We start from the raw sequence: 22,276 nt of genomic DNA, 5'->3' as shown, positions 1-22,276 counted from the left end.
GCATTGATTAAAAAGTGGTTAAATTTTCATGTAGCTTACATTTTTTTAATCTCACAGACTAAGTTAAAAGATATAAAATAAAATCATATAAATAAAAGGGAAAAAATAACGTATTTATTGTCTAGCGACTGAAATGGTCAGTATCTAGATGTACATAATTTTTAGTGGGATTGGACCGACAGCAAGAGTCAAACATCTCAAAGTTGAGCTCATTTTTAATTTTATATACCAGACATGTTTTGCCAACTGCACCTGGTGCAAGTATACCACATGATGTAGGTGAGAATGTAGGTGAGAGTGGATTAATTAATATTCGTTCGGATCCATTTTTATAGCTAAATTTATTTGCATATAGATAAAAATTTAAGCATTCAGCTAATATGTATATCTATATTTATATCCATTAAAAAAATTGATATAAATATAGATAGACAATTATCTGATCCGTATTCGAATATCTGATTCCATTTGTAATCCTATTAAATTTTATATGGCACTCATGAACTTTTAAGAAAACATGACCATATTAACATGCTATTAACTTAATTTATCACTCACTTAGTAATATATTTGATTCTATGATCATAAAGTTTAATTATCCGATTGATATCCGTATTTATATCCATACTTTTAGTATCCGATTTGTATCTATATCCATTTAAAATAAATACAATATAAATTTTTGCATCCGACTAACATCTGTATCCATATATGTATTCATCAAATAAAATAAATATAGATGCGGATATGCTAGTATCCGATTCAATTTCAACCCTAACATGATAATCTGACCACCGATGCAATGCAATGCCACGAAAGCTCCAATCAAGGTATTGCTCATACATCATACTAAAATTCTATTAGGATGCGCCCACAAGTATATCACATGATGATTTGGAAGACATGCAATGCCACAAAATCTCCAATCCAAGTATTGCTTATACACCACACTACATGCCCTCGTTTGTTACCAACAGATAACAGCACACACTAATTGAAACGGCGACAAGTTTGATGATGGGGAGAAGTTGCTAATCAGATCATCCTTGGTTATTCGGGATAACATATTTTGCTAAAATGCTAATTTATAGTATTCTTAAGATTTAGGGATTGCGTGCTCCATCTCATATTTTTTCCCAGTCTTATATTTTTAGTGCACAGAGTCCTGTAGAGAGCGATCTGATTGTTCACAAAGATCAAGACACTAACACACAATACAGAATGTGATAAACTGTAACCAAGCGAGCATGATAATATGCTAGAATGGATTCTGGAGTTAAAATGAGTTTGAGTTACCCATCAAAATAAAGCTTTGCTCTCTCGCCTTAACTCAAACACATCCTCCAAATTCTCACATGCTCACTTAGTAGCCGAAGGCAAACTACAGTCATTCAAGCTCACATTACATGAGATTGGTGAGATGACTACAAACTGCTGCCTGTATAGCCTCCATAGTTGGATGAATAAGACGGGTTTCCAGAGCCCGTATAATTACCGTAGCTGTTTGGAGCAGAATGCAGTCCAGTGCCTGTATAGCTCCAATAATTTGATGCAGCATCATAAGGAGCAGCAGGGAATCTCTCATCTGGGTAATGAAATGGAACTCTGGCATTCGCCGGTTGAGCATAGGCAGCATATGCAGGTTGCCCATCAGTGGGTGGTGCATTGTAAGGGTACCTCCCAGGGTACCTTTCTGCAGCACCTGCATACAGTCGCCTCTCATCGAAAGCTGTAGGTAGGAGCTGCCTACGGTCAGCAACCAAAGCAGGCCTGCGAGGGGCATATCCCCCAGTGTCTCGAGGCTTTTTGGTTTGGAGCTTGACAGATTCCCCCATTCGCTTCTTATCATTTTTAGCTTTCTCGAGCTGAGCGATGCGTTTCTGGAGAGGTTCAATAGGGTACTCTTCTTGGAGCTTGTACTCTTCAATACACTTGATGACTGCCTTTAGTGCTCCAAGCTCCTGAGCATTGGGATCCTTCTGCGCAAGTTTATTCTGAAAGAGTTGGGACAAAAGATAATTGACAGTAAGGACTCGTTTGTTTCGCAAAAAAAAAAAAAAAGGGAGAGAGTGTGGTCAACGGAAAAATAAAAAATGCCTCTTATTTGGTTAAAGTTTTCAAAGAAGAGAGATGAAAAAGTAGCATTCCCATGAAAATAAAATTTCTATCTTTTATGTAAAAGAAAAATCCATAGAGGACATAAGAAAGCTATTTTTTCATTGGTTGAGAATTGGAGTCTCTTTTTCCCTAAAAATATTTTTACGTTATCAAAAAGCATAGGTAAGATCTTTCCATATATTAAGAGTATAATAGGTATTTCATACAACTTTTCCAAGAAAGTAGATGTTCAACCACACATAAGCCACTTTAAAATGTACCACTTTCCCATGATTAACTAAACATCCCAAAACCATTTTTCCAGACATCATATTCCCAAGAATCATCTTTATAGAAAAAACATTCCAGTGAGGAAAAATTCTTCCCACAAACCAAACGAGTCCTAAAAGAAAATGTTGTATACCAAAACTAATTAAAATTGCATTATCGGGGCATGCAGATGGTTTCGAAATCTACCACCAAGGGTGACTCAAAGGTTTGTCCCTGGGCTTCTCTAAAGAACAATACACATTCACATAAATTTTAAAAACATATCAGATGTACTCACCTGCACATCACCATTCCCATTATTTTTGGCATTTTTCAGGTCCTCTAAGTAAGCCTGCAACAAAGGCACAGGTGGAAAGCTCTCGGTAAGCTGGAAAGCATGTGCAAAATGAACAGCATCAATCTGTCTCCCTCTGTTAACCAAATCTTCGACCACACCTGCACGAAAACAAGGTTCCCATAATTAGCATACCAAGAAAATATAGATTATAGAGTATTTCACTAGATGATCAACTTCTTTGTAGTTCACCTTTGATTGCACTAACCAACTATCCTTAGATCTCCTCTAAACCCATATCTAGCGGGCACCCTCAACTAAAGAAATGGTTGAGTCATTGGAACCCTTATGGTCAGTTTGTAGGATACCAACCTGGCATTTTTTGTGTTAATCCAAGAGAGCGGCAAAGCTCAGGTGCCTGTCTGCGACGAGAGACAGCAACGATGAGCCTGCAAAGTTCGTCTTCATCAAACTCTGGTGCAATGCTAAATGTTGCAAGCAACTGTAGGAATGCTTGTGCTTCCAATGAATATCCATTAGAAGCATCTATGTCCACACCAGCCAACTTGGGCTTCCATTCATCAGCAACTGCCTTGGCCTGCTGCTTAATTTCAGAGCTAACAGGGTGATCGACACCTGGCTCAGCAATCCCCAACAGAGGGGCTGCAGATTCCATCAATACAAGACAGCTTCTGCGCAGGCCCTGTAGGGCACTGTCTTCATTCCCTTGTAAAATAGATTGGTCCAGAGGGTAGAATCCCTCCAAGGAATCCAGCACCAAACGGGCTGGCTCATTTGCATTTTTCAATGCAGCAGAAAGTTCCCCACGTAGGGTGACAAGATTTTTCCGATTTTCTGAAATAAATTTCAGAAGGCCTTTTGCATTCATCTGTTCGCAAAGTTGCTTCAATTGAGGATAGGGCTTAATCACAGTTTCAGCTAATTCACCTGATCCATTATCAGGATTTTTCTCCTCTGGTGCAGGAGGTGCATTAGGATCATTGAGAGACGTGCTTACCTTTTTTGCTTTGCTTCCCCTGACGTCAACTGTCTCAGGAGATGCCACCTTGTATTTCTGGCATGCCTCTACTATGGCAGAAACAGCAATATCTCTCAGCCCCTGAAGGCTATTCGATGAAGCTTGTTCTTTTGGGGCAACAGCAGCCTCTCTTTCTGCAATCAATGCACGAGTCTTGGATTGCTTTTCCTCGAACAACCTTTGTTTCTCTTCTAATTCATAACACTTATTCTTTAATGATCTCTCAAGGTTGTGAAAATATTCTTTGATGCCATCCCACTGGATCTTGTTTTGCGAAAACAACTCTCTCAGGGATTCCAGTTCCTCGAATGCTTTTCCAAGCTGTTCCAGCATAGCTGTTGCTGACTCAATACCCTTAGTGAGCTTTTCAGTCTCTGCCATGGCTATTTTGCAGTTATCAATTAAACGGTCTGCAGGACAGATCATACATGGTAAGGCCAAAAAAAGGGGAAAAATAAACGAATACTGCACAAGCAATTATTTTCACACCAACAGATTAAGACAACATACAAAAATGATGCAGATGCATAAAAGGAGGCATAATATCAGACACAAAGTAACTAATTCCTAACCACCGCAAAACATATCATAGAAGTTTACAATAGCATCTCTGGTTAAACATCATTTAACTTTAAATGAATCTAAAACTATGCCCAACAGATAAGATGTTGTCATTTAAGAGCACTGCTGATTGAATAGTATTTGATATTCATGTTATGATTGTATTTTGCTTTGTTTTGTTTTGTTTGAAAGGGAAGGTGGAGCAAGGTTGGTGAGAGAGATGCTAAAAAACCTTAGCCAACAAACTCCATAGACATGTCAGTTACTTCCCAAGCCTACTATGCACTTACTATTAGCTTCACTTCGGAGGAAGCTCTAGTCTTTTGCAGACAATACCAACCCTTCTGATATTTTCTCACAGCTCAGTGACCATAAGGCAAACTCATGGTGAAAGAAACAATTGTTTTCAAACCTTAAATTTTCAACACCATCTACAAGTTTTGACTTGGTTAAGAATTGGCAACAATAATAGCAAAACCCTCTCATGAACTGACAACATTATTTGCACCCCCACCCCCGCCGCGCAGCCCCCCAACAAACAAACAAAAAAAAAAAAACTTTTATTTTGCAACAATTCCGCCATTCCTGAACCCCAAGATTTGGGGTATAACAACGCTACTGGAGTCAGAACACTAGTCTCATGTTTACGAGAAGGGAAATGAAATGATATCACAGCTATTTCTCTAATTTGTTCAGAGAAAGAGCTGTCAAGCAACAAGAATCAACTGAATCAACATTCCTTCATTCCAAGTTTAAGCCAAAATGGATAACCAATGAATAGCCAACCATAATCAAAGGAAAAGGTAAATGTATAACAGCTTGTTTTCATGTAACACAGGTCCTAAAAGTTAGAATTAGAATTTTCTTCTAAATCAGCTTTCTGGAAATCCGAGAATTTGCACAAAGCTGTCCAGTCTTCATTCAGATTTTTTTTAAGATATGTTGCAAAATTCCTTCTATCTCGATTTGAATAAATAAGATGTCCAATCTATGCAATTCCCATCAGTCAATAAAATAAATCAGTAACTGCTGCAAGTGGCTTGTTTGCATATAACACAGGTCCTAAGAGTTAGATTCTTCTAAATCAGCTTTCTGGAAGTCTCATATTTTGCACAAAGCTGTAAGATAAATGCCACAGTCTTCATTCAGTTTTTTTTTTAAATTTGTTGTAAAAATTCCTTATATCTTAATTTGAATAAATAAGAATGCCCAAACTATGCAATTCCCACCAGTCAATGAATAAGTTAGTAACTGCTGCAAGTGGGTCAAGTGCCCAACTTGGAACCAAGATAGACTTGACCCAAACCCCAAACTTGTACCCATGGTATGGAACCCAAAGCTAGGCCCATTCTTAAATGAGATCAGACATGGCTCTTACATTATTGGACTTAATACCTGAGACCCAATCTACTACGCAAAACAGGGAACAGTTTAAGATTCAGCTTTAGTCCATAAACCTAGAGCTAACCTAAATTGGCTCATCAGTATCAACCTGACCTAAATAAATATATCCGTCCACTAGCTTCAGAGTGGAGCCAACACAACTATCAAAGAGCTAGCACATGGCTGGCCACTTTGCATCTCTAAAGCCAACTCATAAAGGGAATGGCATGGATATGGGAGGAGATCCCAAACCTACAGCTAATTCAGATCAAATCCAGTTTTTCCTAACTCCAGATTAATCCATTTGGGCAAAATCCCAACACAAAAACCTAAGACAACTAGCTTATAAAAAGCTCTCTCTCTCTCTCTCTCTCTCTCACACACACACACACACACACACACACTCATATCCATGCATTCTCCAACCTCAACAGAAAAACTATTCTCCCTCTTCTCCACAGAACACTATCTAAAATCTTCAGATAACAATGTAGAATGTATCAAAGACAAAAAGATATTCGTGAATTTAGGTCTTACATTTTGCCAAACACATCAGAAGTGGTTTATAGACACAATAGTTGCATATCCAGAGATATAAAATTCTTTCTTTTTCCCCGGTTGCAAGGTCATTTACCCAATGCGCAATTAAAATAGAAAAACTAAAACAAAAAGCAAGTCAATATTGCATTCAGGCGAATAACTACAAATTCACTTTTCATGCTCCTGCTAAGATCTAAATAAATAAATAGCTTTCAGTCAGAAAATAAAAATTTCACTTTTCCGTGCCACTTGTATGATTAAAAAATTATATTTAAGCAAAGGAAGACAAATTCGCGTTTCTACGCTACTATTCTAATGAATTTCTTTAAATAAAAAAAACAATTTTAACATGTGCCCATATCACAAATAATCGCACGTCTAGAAAATCCCCAGAAGATAAAGCAATAAGATTTATCTTTTCTTGGCGCATCATTTCATCCGATGATAGTATACAACGCTAGAAAACTCTGAGACCTTACCACATGTGTTTCAGTTTGAGAGCCACCCTGTTCTCTATGGGTCGAAGCCCCCGACCAAGCAAAGAAAGATGGAGTTGAGCTCGTGGGGCCAAAAATCAGTAAACTAGGATGACCTTTTTTTATGTAAATTGGAGGAAGTGAGAAACTTCCCACAGAATGCAAACTAGGGTAACTTGTTGCGATTCAAAAGCAAATTAATGCCTCGAGAGGAAGCCTGATTTCAGAAAAGTAGATCGAAGTCGTCTAGAAAAGAAGCGAAAGCCCATACCTTCGTTGACTCGAGAACGAGGCCAGGTGGAGAAAACCCTCGATGGATCGGAGCGGCAAGAAGCGGAGGAGAGAAACCTGCTTGATTTACGAACTCCAGGAACGGATATGGTGTTCGAAGGGGTATTGAATCCCGGCCGCGAGGACGGATATGGTGTTCCCGCGGGCCCGACGTTTGACATATCGAGGTCGCTCATTAGGATTCCTAATCTGATGGCCAGGAACACTCTCCTCTGTTCTGTTCTCCGAAGAGCGCGACCTATTTTTAAAGACAGAAAAATCACGCCTCAACTGATAAGTTCTTCATTTTTTCCAACATTATTTAGATTTTTACAACATTATTTAGATTTTTTGATTCTCTATAAGTACTCAAGATCTGCTCAGTAAATAATTAATGTGGGACAAAACACACATCCGCATGGGTCTTTACAATGATAACAACAACTGTAATTAGCATATAGAGGGAGGTGAAATGAGGAGTTAACGATAAGCCCCTTGTTGTTCATTTAATTATTCTTATATCTACTTTCTACCTTCATTCTCCGAGAGGCGCGATCTATTCTTAAGGACAGTGAAATTACGCCTCAACTGATAAGTTCTTCCTTCTTTCCATCTATTATTTTTACAACATTATTTAGGTTTCTTGATCCTCTATAAGTACTCAAGATTTGCTCAGTGAATAATTAATGTGGGATAAAACACACACCCGCATGGGTCTTCACAATGATAACAACAACTACAATTAGCATATAGAGGGAGGTGAAATGAGGAGTTAACGATAAGCCCCTTGTTGTTCATCTAATTATTCTTACATCTACTTTCTACCTTCATATGATTTTTCACACCTACCTTCAAATGTAAACAACAAACATCTCTTCCCCAAGAAATCTTATAAAAAGCTATATGTAGATCCAAGTAGGCAATGCATTACTCTCTTTAAATTATGTTATGCTATTTGTCCAATAGCCTATTTGAATCACGTATAATACGCTTAGTATTGGATAACTGTAGATTCATATCATTGATAAATGATATACAGATGGTCGCATAACTCTTGCATTGTTTAAATAATAGATGATGCATGCAGAGCAATTTGAAAAACGAGGGAGACCTACCCAACTTATAATTACATAAGTCTTAGAATTTTGGAAATGCACCACCCAAATTTTGTACCTTTGAGACAAACCTCAATTCGCGGATATAATATTTTACCTTTTTGATGTATAAATATTTCTTAAATTAGTCCTGAATAATTGAATAGCTGTAGATTCAATCATTTATGGAGAATAATTTTGGCCAAGAGAAAAGTAATAATAATTTAATTTTTTTAAATAACTCAAAGAATATTGTAAACCATGATTCTATTGACCATAATGCAGCATGGATGAATGACTTTCCCTTTAGCATGTTATTCAGGCCCCAAGCTGATGCTTGATTCGGGTTTAGAGAGTGAGAGAGGGGCCAACCTCCACCGGATCCCCACGTCATGCCCCAAGTCTCCTTACCCCTCCTCCCAATCAAATTTTGGAATGCCTTGTCACTAGGCTATGATCTACCTGATGAAGCTTCCGAACAGAACATTAAATCGTAAAAATATGAGACCCAAGTAATATGGTAAATCTCCAGGCGTCCACAATAACATTATCATCTACATAATCCACTTGATGGCGACGAGGGCTACGTATAAAAGATTTTCTGATAGTGGCAATACTTGACTTGTTTTATCCGTTAAAATTAATTTAACCTGTTATAGATCCGTTTGCATTAGCTGTTTAACAAAATAATCAAGTTCAGATTTGGATTTTTAACACATTTAATGAATAGATTGGGTTTAGGTTGATAAAGTTTTGACCTACCCGACCCAGTTGCCATCCCTATTTTCTTTTGGTGAGAAATGATTTGTAATCTTTAAAATTTCCAGAGCAAGTAGGGTTTTCTCAGTGCAATGAGAAATAACTCTGCTTTACCAGGAACATTTCTATCATTGACTGCAGCACACAAACATGAGATATGCCAGAAATAAATAAGGAATCAATTAGAATTGTTTATAGGTAATCATCAGTTACATCATCCTCAAGTACAGAGCCATTTGTGTCAAGCCCATCCCCATGTTTATTTTTGGATTTCGAGGATTTGCCCGACAGCTTGATTTTTGTTGAGGGTTTCCGGCCCTTCTCTGCCTGTAACTCCATCCCCTTCGCTGATGGCTTCCTCTTCCTCTTTAAGCTCGAGGTCTCCACAGCCTCTTCTGCAGTAGAATTACCCACCACTGCAAAAGAACAATCCCATTTAGACTCCAATAGATTCTGAGAAAAAAAAATGTCCCATTGCATGTTCAAAATAGGTGGAGAGTTTTCCTAATGGCATTACCTTCCAGTGGACTAGAAGCAGGAAGTATAGCCTGACCATTCTGTGCTGCTTCAATTGAAAATGGGGAGCCAGAATGATTGCTATCCTCCAACTTTGATGAGCTTCCAAGGCATTTGTCTTGTTGTTCGGGAACATCTGGCAAGGGGATTGCAGGCAAGAAACATAGCTCCTCCTGTGATGCATCGGAGTCACTAAAAGCTGAATCTTTCTCTATGGTCACAATGTCAATTTCCTCATCTTGATTGATGTCCAAATCTTTCGCCTGCAAATAAGCATATTAGATAACATCAGACATCTAAGAAGATTAGCACCCAGATGGGAAAGTTATTTTTACCTTCTCCGATTCAGGCATCAAGTCAAATTCATCTTCTCTTTCAATGTATTCTTCATTCTCCTCGAGTTCCTTGAAGTCAGGAGCAAATGCGCTCCAGTTTTCTGTGTGGTCTTTGGCCCAAATATACACCAAACCAGCAACAGAAACAGAGACCACTAAAGGGCGAACAGGGTGCCAGGCTAGGTCTATAAGAGCTTCTTTAGGTCCTTCTAGGATCTTCACGAGATACCCAGCCCTGTCCCATATGTATAATTTATGCTCCCCTTTGCTAGCAGAAGCACCAATAACCCACTCACCATCACCACTGAAACATGGTGCTTTCCATTGTATCTTCGTAACTGCATCCTGAAACTCCCGAAATAGGAGCAGGCACTTAGATCCAACTACTTTCAACTTCTCAATCCCTTGAAATTCATTATCGTTGCTGCTTATTGCTTCAAGTTCTTTTGCTGCAAATTTCTGAGGAAGAAGGTTTTCATATACTCTAAGGACTCGGTCATTTGAATTTGTGAGCAGATACTGTCCATTCCTACTAAAAACAATATCCTTGACTACAGAACCCCCAGAAATAGGAATTATTGCATGTACCCAGATGTTCTTGGAATCTACAATGAGTATCTCGCCTCTGGAGTTCCCAACATATATTAGATCTCCATATTTGTTAAAAGTTGCTGCAGTGGGAGTGAAGGGTGGAGAACCATCAGAAAATTTATTGCGTGGATGGGGAGCAGTAGTGCCATTTCCAGCATCTGACACTGAAACAGGCAGAACGGTGGAGCTACCAGTGTTCAAATCAACAAGAATAGGTGCAGAAGAGAGGGGGCAAGCCAGGCAGAATGATGGAGTAGAAGACCCTGGATGGAGACGTGCATGAAGAGTAGTTTGCTGCAAAGTCACACGAGCCATCTTCTCCCCATTAACAACATTCCAAAGTGTTAATGACTTGTCGGTAGCAGAAGCTAGTATATGGCGACCATACTTGGACCAGCAAACACTAGTTATGGGGGCAATACAGTCTTTGTCCCGGAGCTCCTTAGCAACCCCCCTAGTTTCAAAATCCCATATGACACAGCTCCCATCAGCACAGCCAGCTGAACAATGTAAACAATTCAGTTTTAATCAGAAAGTTGAAGAACAAATAATAAATACTACAAAGAACTACATAGCTTTCCATAGATAAGCAGATAAAATTTGGGATATTAAAATGAAAGAAAACATGATGCAGAATAACTATAAAGCACAAGATATCAGAAATTGGAAACAATAGCTTAAGGGCCCAATCTGGCTAACATCTTTACTTTAGTTCAGATAAATTAAAGGATAACTAAAACCATGTAAAATATTTCACAACGAACATAGGCACAAACATATCCTGACAACCGATACTCATAGAAATATACAGCATTTAAAATAGTGTCTCAATACTGAGGTACCTAAAGGCCTAACTCAAAAGCCATCAAGGACTAGAACCTTTTATAGAATTCTGAATTTTGATGTGAAAATATCAATATATATGATAGCCCTAATTGTACGGTCACAATATGGCACTCAATTGAAGCAGATATGAGAGAGAGAGAATGTACTTCCCTTAATTTGTTTCAGATTTGCATCTTCTAGTGTGTAAGGTGGAGGGTTAAAGGTTCTCTTCTAGATCTCGTGCATGTCATGAGGTTCAACAACACTGTCTCTGGTGCTACTGGATGGAAATTGGACCATATTTTGTAACAAAGACTTAGTTAACACGTCGTGCTCGTAGGAGTAAAGTCCAAGGACACTTTTTTTAGGGCATGAAGAACAAATGCTGGACGAAATGAAGGTGATGTAATCAATTCATGTAGCCCTCCACCTCACCTAGGAGATCGTATCTAGACATAAGCACATGCAGATGCAGAAAGGGTCACTAAGATGTGAACATATGATGCACTCAAATAAGTTGACCTTGTGGAGCAATATTATACCTATTCTAAAAGGGAGAAGCAAAGTTGCTTGGAAGCTCCTTATCTAAAATACTAAAGAAGTTAGGAAATTAGAATGGTAGAACGATGGTTGCTGATATTAACATAAATAACTCGATTACATCAGCTAAATATGGTAGAGAAGCATATATGAAGAGTTCAAAAAGCAGAGTGCTTAAGTTTCAATACACCATCATAAACAAATTTGACAATTAATTTGGAATGGATGAACTGGGACATCATGCACTATACATGAGGTAATGTGATAAACAAAAGCATAGCTGCATAAAGGGCCAACTAATTAGCAACTATTGTAATTTTTAGATTTATAAAATACATAGAATATATGAATATCCACATTGGTATGATATTCATATAACCATACATAAAGCAAAGGGAATATAAAGAGCTGACAAGTAATTAATATTGAGAGAATAATACAGCCTAATCACCAATAATCTGGTTCATATAGATAATCCATCTGTGCTAATTCCCAGGCAGCATGAGTGTACTATCAGACCAATTCTTCGGTCCATTAGTTGCAAGAATCATGGCATGACAACCATCACAAGAAAAGATTATGCTCCTCTGATAGTGTTTCTTTAATGCATTTTAGTTGGAGAGCTGGTACTTATCTCTGCGGTCCACAACACTGAGGAGCCATAAATCATGCCTTTAACTAATAGAGAAGATATGGGCCTTCTAGATACAACAGATGATATAAGATAGGTAATCATGAGGTCCTGAAGCAAGAAAACTTCTCGCAACGAAAAACTTCCCCTCCTTCCTAAATGCAACACCAAATTGAGCACATCTCTCCTTTTTGAAGCATCTTTTAACTAAATTCACTTGTCCATAACATTTCATCTGATTTTTAATAGTGCGTCCAATGTTCAGCTCATATGCCTCCTCCAACATACTAATTTCTCAGTGTCATTCCTAGTTATACCACAAATTCATCTCAATATTCTCAGCTCTTCCACTTTCATCTTGCTTGCTTGAGCCTTTTCCATTGCTCAATTTTTGATGTCTGAACTATAGAATGTTGCCATCTTATTGCCATTTATCAAAAGTTTTCCTTTAAATACCCAAACTATGTGTTGTTTACATAGCATCTTAAATGCACTTGTCCACTTCATGCACCAAACTCTAATCCTCACACTATGGTATCGCTCAGCCATAAATTCTGATTCTGGCATCATCTTTCATTTCCTCTTTCACTGATAAAAATATTTTACATACTCGGCTTCTGTTCTAGTTATTTATAGGCTCTTATTGTATAATTCATTCCTCCATAACTCCAATTTACAATGAAGCCTTCTTGTCTTATTACTAATTAAAATTTTACCTTCTATAAATAGCCACAGACCATTATGCATCTTCATAAATATGAATTTAAACATTATTTGCAACTAGTTAATGCTATTGTTGGTGCAAGGCCATTGTGACTAGAAATTCAGTTAACTCAGCACTACTTGGCACTGGTTGCTACCTCAGAATAAGTCTTCAATAACTTCAATGTGTTCCTCACTTGCCTTTTTCCGTAGTGCCAACCAAACTATATCCTAATATACTTAATAACATGTTTATCCACTTGGAGGAAACATGCCTTTTTGGAAAAATCATGTATACTTACCGTTATCCCTCGAGCAAACTTTATTTATATGGCTTGCATAAGGCACAGATAGTTCCGAATTATCACCCTCAAGGGCACAGCCAAATCACTAGCAAATTAATAAGTGCATAACAAGTTTTTAACACCACCCAAAGCCATTGATCAGCAGTCTAACAATATGATATTGATGAGCATGTGTCGATATGACATCTAATGACCTAAAGGTTAGCAGCGGAAGCAAATGAAACTATAAGCAAGACAAATAAATTTTGACAATAAGGTGGATTAAATGCTTATCCTAATAAATCATTTTTTTTCTTACCTTTCTACCCCTCGGGATATGGCAGTCATAGCCGTCAGTGGTCGAAACCACCTGGGTTCATGAATGTACATCAAATTGGCCTCTGGAATCTTAATAAAAGACAGCTAAAAGAGACTCTACCACTAGAAGCAAGACAATAAATTTTGACGATAAGGTGGATTAAATGCAAACATGTTTTTTTCTTACCTTTCTACCCGTCAAGATATGGCAATCATAGACTTCAGTGATCGAAACCACCTGGGTTCATGAACCAACATGAAATTGACCTCTGGAATCTTAACAAAAGACAGCTGAAAGAGACTCTACCACTACCTGAACTTTTATATATAGATTTCCTACCAACAACTAAGATACAGCTCTCTACTTACTATGTTTAGAACCATTTTGTTTAATGTTGGAAAGGGTTTAGATCCCCAACCCCGGCAACTGCAAACCCAAAATGGATGGTGATGGTAGTAAGGCATATTTGATCACAGCAGTGCTGTTCTTCTACCAACCATTCCTCCACATTTTTTCACTCTAACTAGGACAGGTGGAAATCTGGCCAATTATCAGGATGCAGGAGGGTTAAACCCAGGTTTCTTGTATCACCACAAGATACTGCTACCAATTCTACCATTTGGTGCACTCTCTCTCTTCGCAGGTTCTACCAAAACAATAGGGAACCATCCATGATGCTTGCACAAGAATTGGCTCTACAAAAACTAGACCACCAGTCTGAAAGCTACCAAGGTATAGAGTTTCATATTCTCATGCCAAGCAACAGATATGTTTCTTGGAAGGGATTCAGTGTGCTTGAAAATTAAATGTCACAAAAAAAGATCTTTTTTTCCAGGAAAGACCGGGCATTGTCCATGCGATCCTCCAGGACTCAGACCAACAGATCAAAATGTATTCCTTCCATCAACTTTCAATTCAGAAGGAGAAGAAGATAACATTGAGCAACTAGGAAAGGAAAAGAGAAAGCGAAAGAGGGAGTTACCAGCAAGAAGAGTTCCTCTGCGATTGAAGGCGATACATTTCATGTTCCCATGCTGCAAATACTCCTCTATCACTTCCGGGAAATCCCCCTGCAACGGATCTTCACCCACCCAAATCCCCAAAAGCCCAAACGAAGGAGAAACAAAGTTACTTCTTTTCCAAAATTCCTCCAAATTAACACACAAAAAAGAAGGAAAAAAGGGAAAAATTTTCACCTTGGATTGCTAAATAGAAACAAAGAAAGAAACAAAATCCTACCAATAATTGGGACATTCATGGTTTTCGGCCTCCGGAGCTACTCCGAGTTAAAAGAATCCGCCCCCAACGAGGCTTTCTACTGCATTAGCTCCACCCGAATCGAAGCAGACGCGCGCGCTCACACTGAGACAGACAGACAGAAAGATTTAAATCAAGACAGACTGAGAAATCTCCGGCGCCGTCGGCCTCCGTCCGCCGCCTCTCCAATCGCGCGAAGCAAAAGGATTCAAAATCGCACGCAGGAGAAGAGATCGAGACCGCAAGATCTTTCTTCCCCAGAGAGGGGCGGACGAAAGCCTAATAGAAGCCCCGGAGTCCCAATCCCAGTTCACCTTGGTTTCGAATTCCCAAATATAACAAGGAAAACCCTAATTCCGACTCCGTTTCGAACTCTCGAATGCCGAAATTTAAGCAGGAAACTTAAAAAGACAACCCTAGGTTCGGCCTCTTAGAATTAAAAGATAAGAGAATAGCACTAAGTAATCCTTCTTGCTACCCACGTTCCAGGAGGCTAAAAAGCTTTTAGCATGGAGATGGCGAGCGACATCACCCATCAGAGCCGTTCAATCTCTGGCCCTTGGCAGAGTCCACTCAATCCGATGGCCAGAGTTTGGCCTCACTCCAACCTTTGAGGCACAAACAGGGTCCTCCATAGCCATCAGGGAGTAGATTTGGTCTTCAAATTTTGTATATATAATTCTTATAATGTCCTTTGAAGGGAGTCTCTATTAAGCTTTCAAGTGGAGGATTGATTGGCTAAAATATGACCACCTTCCTCAAGAGTTTCTGTGGCACTGGCAGAGAGAGTATGGCAGGATAAATTTGGTTCTGAATCCGTTTTGTTGCCAAAAGTTGGGCAAGAAGGATGAAGGCCATCTACAACCTTTCTTTCTAATTCTTTCAGTTTTGGACTCTTTGGTGTACTCAGGATTAATCTTTAGTTCATGGCTACCCAAGTCTGCACATCCAGTAAGTTATCGGCCGATGCCGTGGCAAGAAGCTTCAATTTGCATCCAGATGGTTTCTATGATTGATAGGTGGCTGGATGTGCATTCCTGAATGAAATAAATAAGTATTCTAGCCTCGACTTATTGAAAGCCATAAAGTTCAATTCGATTCGAAGGTGATGGTGATGGTGCTGGTGCAAATACTAAATCATAAAAAGGAAATGTAGAGGACCTGAACATATTGCGAACATAGTCCTTACAGTGTGGTTCAAGGTTAAATATATTGTTTGCAAAGAGATAGTAATGAGGTTGCAGAGTGCTTGCATGTTTATGTAAGCCACAATGGGGGGAAGAAAAGGCTTTATCTCGCCAGTGCTATTGCTGTGGTTTTCATTGGTGTAGGTACTTTCTTTGATATGCATTGTGATGACATGTTCACTATGTATCTTTTTTTTTTGCAATGACTTTTCTACCAGCAAGTTTTTTTTTTTTTTGTAGTAATTTGTAGTCAAAACATGATTCTTTTTTGGCATTTTTTAGCAGTTTTTCAGTAAGATGCTTTCAATGGTCCCGCTAAGGATCAAGTTTCTGTGATCAATTCTGTATGGTTCTGGCGTTTTGAGCCAGTTTCTGTGATCAGTCCCACTATGGTTTTTGTTGATGGAGGTACCTTCACAAGAATCAAGTTTCTATCACCAATTCTGTATAGTTTTTGTTGATGGAGGTACTTTTTCTCATATACATGATCAATTCTGTGGAGATCTTCCAGGTTTTACCTCACCACTAAGAATCAAGTTTATGTATAGTTCTAGCAGGTTCTAGCTCACCAGTGTTGTCGCTGATTTGAGCTGTTGGGAGGTACTTTCTCTCGGGCATTATGGTGACACTTCCACAGTAGATTTTAGCTCACTTGTGATCCTGCTATGGTTTAGATGTTTGAGAATTGTAACAACCGAGAACATCATTAAAAAAAATAAGCTGAAAAATGTTATTTGGATTTCTGACCTTATATAAGTTCATAAGATTTTCTCTACATATAATTGATGTGGGATTATCATCCAAAAAAATAAGCTAAAAAATGTTAATTAGATTTCTTAACCCTATATAAGTGCATAAGATCTTCTCTGCATATCTTTGATGCAGAATTAAACACATACCTAGAGCTTACATATTACTTGGGTTTATATATAACAAGGGATACCCTATACTACATGTCCTCACAGTGTTTATGATTGAACTTGACTAGATTTAAATTCTTAGCAAAGCAAGGATGATAGGTTTAAATAGAGAAGCACATGAGAACCTATATTGGATGTTTAGTCCAATATTGGTTTTGCATTGGAAAGATTATATAAATCTAAGAAATCAAAATAACACCTTACTAGCCATTTTAGGTAAGATTTTGGGTAATAGCCACTGTTTCCTAAAGGTAAATTGCAAATAAGGCCATGGGGAAAAAATTTCAGGCGCAACTGGCATCTACCATGATCCGCAACTTCCAGTGGTAGATTTTACTTTGACACTTGTCAAGTGATCTATTTTACTACTTTGTTTTGGGAAGCATTCAAGTAGAAAACTAAAAAAATAGCAAGAGAAGACAGTTCTTCAATCAATATGCTGCCATTACAGTCAACGGTACAATTTTCTCTAGCAGTGATTCAGGAGCTGCCATTACAGCCCCGTTCAAGTCATTGAAAAAGGAAAATTTTCACAGGGGGAACCCAACCTTTACTCCACTTTTTGGTGCAGAACGTTTGCAGAAATAAAACCAGGATGCCTTTTTCTGTATGTTAGAGCTAGATGTCAATAGCTTTGCCCAATTTGGCCACATTTGTTAAAGCTTTGACAGTTGAGACAAATAGTAACAAGGATACAAAAATTTATGATAGGGTATCACCTTTTTGAGGAAGAAAGTAGTCACAAGTAACTGTAGAGCGGACATAAGGCCAAGAAAAGTATTAGTCTAAATATGAGACTCAAGTATAAATTATGCTTGTTTCAGTTGATCCATTTAAGATTAACTCATGGGGATAGGATGTCTATCAGCTCATGCAGTGAGAGCAGACATCAAACACCAACCATGGGTGCAGAACATACCATGCTTAAAAGCACAACTACTTGAAAAAAATAATAGGCTGAATAGAGTTTGCAATGACTACAAATCTACAAATGCCACTAACCATGCACAAGGTTGAAAACAGAGCAGCTAAAGCCAAGCTTAGACAAAAGAGAGCTTCAATGGGAAAAAGCACAAGTAGATTTTGCAGAAGCCTAAAAATGTAGGTCGGTTGGCGAAGTGGGCATTTAAGCTTGGGGAATTCAACCTTGAGTATCAGCCTCGGCCATCAATCAATGCACAAGTACTGATGGACTTTCTGGTAGAATGTACCATTTCCAATGAAGATTCTACTAAGCTCCAAAAAACAAATAAGACCACTAAGTGGCTATAGATCTTACGCGTGGATGGGTCATCAGGCTCGGGGGGCAGTGAAACTAGACTCATACTTACCAGCCCAGATGGAGTGATTACAAAGTATGCATTACGATTCAAATTCCTAGCCTCAAATAATAAAGATGAATATAAAACACTCATTGCTGGGCTCAAGCTTTCTAAGGAGCTTGGTGTTCAACAAGTGAAGATTTTTAGTGACTCATAATTAGCCGTCGGCCAAGCACGAGGAGAGTTCGAGGCTTGAGGGTTATCGATGATCAAATATCTACAAAAGGTAAAGGACATCACCTCAACTTTTCGTAAGTTTGACATACAATAGATTCTTCGAATAGAAAATGTAAGGGTTGAACTGCTGTCAAAATTAGCCACCTTAGAGACTACCAACCTGACTAAAGCTACATATCTCAAAGTTCTAGAGATGCCAAGCATCGATGAGCCTAAGGTCGTGATGAACACCACTGTCGAACTAAGCTAGATAGATCCTCTCGTCAATTTTTTGAAGGATGAGAAATTGCCTATAGATCGGGCTGAAGCCCACCGAATAAAGCATCAAGTCTCCTATTATGTTCTTCTTAATGACAAGCTATAAGAAAGATCATTTTTACTACTGCTCCTCAGATGCCTTCGTCTGACCAAGCCAGATTATGTACTTCGGAAAGTACATAAAGAAATTTGTGGCAAGCACCATAGGAGCAAATCTTTGGCCTATAAGATCTTGCGATAGGGATAGTACTGGCCGACCATATAGAAGGATGCGGCTGACTTCGTCAAGCAATGTGACTGATGTCAACGCCACACGAGCATCCAACGATGACCAGTAGTGCCATTAGCATCGATTAATGCCTCTTAGCTAGTTACACAATGGGGAATCGACATCTTCGGACCCTTTCCAATGGTAACTGGGCAGTGCAAGTTTCTCATTGTGGCTATGCATTACTTTGCCAAATAGGTGGAAGCCGAACTAGTAGCTCGGATTATCGAGGTAAAAACTCAAGACCTTGTCTAGAAGGCCATAATTTATAGATTCAGACTTTCTCAGATAATCATCATAGATAATGGGCGTCAATTCTACCATGCTCGATTCAAAGAATTCTGTGCTGAGCTCGGAATTAATCATTGGTTCACTTTGGTAGCACTCCTCCAAACTAATGGAGAAGCCAAAGTGACCAACTGAACAATTCTACAACGGCTAAAGGCAAGATTAGACCGAGCAAAAGGATTGTGGGCTGAAGAGCTTTATAATGTCTTATGGGCGCATCGAATAACGTATCAAATTTCTAATGAAGAAACACCCTTTAACCTTGTTTTTGCAATGGAGGCAATGATTCTACAAGAGATCGGACTTTCGTCACTTCGGATAAAAAACTTCGATGACTACACAAACTCAGACCAACTTCGAGCTAACCTTGACCTACTGGAAGAAATTAGAGAGCATGCTCAAATTCGTATGGCAACATCCCAATAAAGAGGAGCTCAGTACTACAATTCAAGAGTCATGGGTAAACTTTTCTGACCTGGTGACCTCGTCTTGAGAAAGACTGAAGCATTGCAACTAGAAGAGCTCGGAAAGTTGAGCCCAAATTAGGAAGGTCCGTATCGAGTGGCCAAAGCAATACGACTAGGAACATATAAGCTAAAACATCTCGATAGCACTCCAATTCCATGGACTTGGAACTCCAAGAACCTACGTATCTATTACGAGCAAGGTTTATTGTATTCCGAGCTTATTTTTAATAAAGTTCTTCTTGTTATATCTATCTTTTAGATCGGACAATAATGACACGCATATTTGACTCGGATAAAATAACGGACACCCCAAAAATACCTAGGTCCTAGCCTAAGACCTCCGAGGTCAACGATAGTTTGATAACAAAACTGGCTAATCCCGTGGAGACACCTCAGATATGTTCGAGACCTCCTTAAGCCGAGCTCACTCAGAATTTGAAGTAAATCTGAAGACGAACTCTAGAAAATCATACGAGGAACCCATGATTGACTAGGAATCCTCATCGATCTCCTGGTCGAAATTATCAGAAAATCAGCCGAGGAACCCAAGATTGGTTGTGGACCCTCGCCGATCCTCTGGTTGGAATTAAGCCTAAGAAGAGGCATCAAAAGAAAAGTTCGATATGATGAACTAAACTCAAGCAAAGAAAGTAAACCATGCAAATACAAATGAAGTTAGAAACTTAGAAAACTTTCCATTTTCATTACTTTTAAGTTTGTTCATAAAGCTTGGAATACCTGAGCAAAAAAAAAAAAAAAAAAAGATACATTGAGCTCGGTCTATCCAAGCAAAAACAAAACGAAAAAGAAACAAAAACTTCATTCCTCACCGCCACTATCTTCATCGTCATTGTTCTCTTTGTCATCGAGGTTGATCTGGAGGTTACTGAAGTCCATCCCCGAGAAGAGTCGAAGGGCTTGACCTCAAAACTCTTCAAAGCCCTTCGCGAAAGCATCGGTCGCATTCTCGATGGACTCCTCCTTGAATTAGTCCGAGGAAAGATAGTCCTCAATTGCTTTGGCAGCCTTCTCCTTGGCTTTGGCGGCCTTCTCCTTGGCCACGACAGCCTCTTGCTCGGCCTAAGCAAGCTTTGTAGATAGCTCTGCAACCGTCTGTTTAGTGGCTAAGAAGGCCTCTCTAGCCTCGGACAAATGGTTGTCCGAAATCATGGTGCAAGTTCGTGCGACCTAGGCTTGAGCTTCCACCGACTTGACCTTACTCTCAACCTCCTTTGCCCTCTCCTTGACTTGCCGAGCCCGCTCCTCCGCCCGCCTGAGGTTAGCCTTCGACTTTGCTTCGACCTCAGTAACTCTTTCTTGCCACTTAATCTCGAGGTCCAAGGCATGCCTCTTGAGCGATAGAATCGCCTCATGTATGTAGCTGACCTCATGAGCATGCTGAAAAGAAGAAAAATTAGTGACTGAAGTGAAAGACATGGTGAAAATTTGCAAAATAGAAGCTTACTCAGATGACCAAAGAGACAAACCCATCCATCAGGTCAATGATGGGGAAGGAGCGCATGATCTTCTTGTTGGCTCAAAGTTGGATAGCTCGGAACACGTCCCTCATCACCTCGAGGGTCGTTAAAGCCGAATCAAACTTTTTGATCGACCACCTTAGGATGTAGACTCTGAAAGAGTGGGCTGGGGCTGAAGGATTGTCCTCAGCTAGAGCAGACAAACTCGGGCTAGTCTGTGTCGAGGTATGTGCCTCGAAAAACAATGGACAAGAAGACTGGCAACGGTAGACGACCGAGCAAGGACAACTCCATTTGGAAGGGCCGACCTAACAGGTGATACAATCTCGACCTCAAAGTCAAGCTCTACATTCTTTGCCTGAGGTACTAAAACCTCGATGGATACTTCAAGACTGAAGCCTCAGCAGCTGTTGGGTTTTAGCATGTTATAATGCGCAGCGGAAGCTAGGAATTTTAAAAATTTCTTAATAAAGTCCCTATGCATGAAATCCTTTTAAGCCTAGATCACCTTAATGATTACAATCAAATGATATAAAATAAATGCAGAATTAGTAGAATACCTCAAACGCTAATCCAAAGTGTACAATCTCCACGAGGCGTCCAAGTGTCCGCCCTCCAATGGTGATCCACACGAAAACTTGATCAAGACTTTAGCTCCAAAGACTTTTGATCCTTAATGCAGAATTCTTCTAAAGAATTCTAATGGCTTGCTTTCTTTTCTTTCTATTTTCCTTTAGCCTTCTAAAATCACTTCTAATCCTTTTGTCCTAAAGAAGACCACCTTGTCTTGGCTTAGGACACACTAGAAGCAATGCTAGAAAGAAAGAAACTAATGTAAGAAAGAAAGAAGAGAGGAGTGGGGTGGAATTGGAATGATGAAACCCATGGAGTGTTAACCTATTTATAATAGGTGTAGGGATGCATCTCCAAGGGATGCATCCCATCCACACATCCTCTCATGAAAGGGCATCATCTAAAGGGCCATATCAAATAAGAGGAGGTGCAGATCAAGTGAGGAGGTGTATCAAATGATATGTCCTTTCATGTGGTGCCATATTTTGACCAAGTCAACATCACATGCTAATCACATGTTCATCATGCCTCACCTCTTGATCTTTCATGATGAT

At 39.2% G+C, this 22,276-nt stretch overlaps 2 protein-coding genes across 3 annotated transcripts; both read right to left on the bottom strand.

Moving 5' to 3' along the window:
* Positions 1-1,224: 1,224 nt before the first annotated feature.
* Positions 1,225-7,085, bottom strand: LOC103707771 (FRIGIDA-like protein 3). 2 transcript variants are annotated; one of them, XM_039134031.1, is made up of 4 exons: positions 6,933-7,085; positions 3,035-4,111; positions 2,666-2,823; positions 1,225-1,994 (listed from the first exon to the last, which is right to left on the bottom strand). In XM_039134031.1, the coding sequence occupies exons 2-4, from the start codon at positions 4,080-4,082 to the stop codon at positions 1,425-1,427; spliced, it is 1,776 nt and encodes a 591-aa protein (XP_038989959.1). In that variant the 5' UTR covers positions 4,083-4,111; positions 6,933-7,085; the 3' UTR covers positions 1,225-1,424. The 2 variants fall into 2 exon arrangements, with proteins under 2 accessions (XP_038989959.1, XP_038989960.1); XM_039134032.1 differs by having other exon boundaries at positions 3,035-4,075.
* Positions 7,086-8,942: 1,857 nt separating this feature from the next.
* On the bottom strand, positions 8,943-15,673 carry LOC120103678 (protein RBL-like). Its single transcript, XM_039134030.1, has 5 exons — positions 14,767-15,673; positions 14,510-14,608; positions 9,636-10,726; positions 9,302-9,563; positions 8,943-9,200 (listed from the first exon to the last, which is right to left on the bottom strand). Exons 1-5 carry the CDS (start codon positions 14,783-14,785, stop codon positions 8,977-8,979), a joined length of 1,695 nt encoding a protein of 564 aa, XP_038989958.1. The 5' UTR covers positions 14,786-15,673; the 3' UTR covers positions 8,943-8,976.
* Between the last annotated feature and the right edge of the window lie 6,603 nt (positions 15,674-22,276).

This window comes from Phoenix dactylifera, chromosome 15 (assembly GCF_009389715.1).
Source record: "Phoenix dactylifera cultivar Barhee BC4 chromosome 15, palm_55x_up_171113_PBpolish2nd_filt_p, whole genome shotgun sequence".
In the NCBI taxonomy this organism is placed as follows: domain Eukaryota; kingdom Viridiplantae; phylum Streptophyta; class Magnoliopsida; order Arecales; family Arecaceae; genus Phoenix; species Phoenix dactylifera.
This window is presented reverse-complemented; position numbering and strand designations above follow the sequence as displayed.

Excerpts from the sequence above, each read along its gene's own strand:
- LOC103707771 (XM_039134031.1), bottom strand. The coding sequence starts at position 4,082 with ATGGCAGAGACTGAAAAGCTCACTAAGGGTATTGAGTCAGCAACAGCT. Across the intron at positions 2,824-3,034 it reads ATTAACACAAAAAATGCCAG|GTGTGGTCGAAGATTTGGTT; the intron begins GTTGGTATCCTA and ends GTTTTCGTGCAG. Across the intron at positions 1,995-2,665 it reads ATGGGAATGGTGATGTGCAG|AATAAACTTGCGCAGAAGGA; the intron begins GTGAGTACATCT and ends CAACTCTTTCAG.
- LOC120103678 (XM_039134030.1), bottom strand. Across the intron at positions 10,727-14,509 it reads CAGAGGAACTCTTCTTGCTG|CTGGCTGTGCTGATGGGAGC; the intron begins GTAACTCCCTCT and ends TACATTGTTCAG. Across the intron at positions 9,564-9,635 it reads TGATGCCTGAATCGGAGAAG|GCGAAAGATTTGGACATCAA; the intron begins GTAAAAATAACT and ends GCTTATTTGCAG.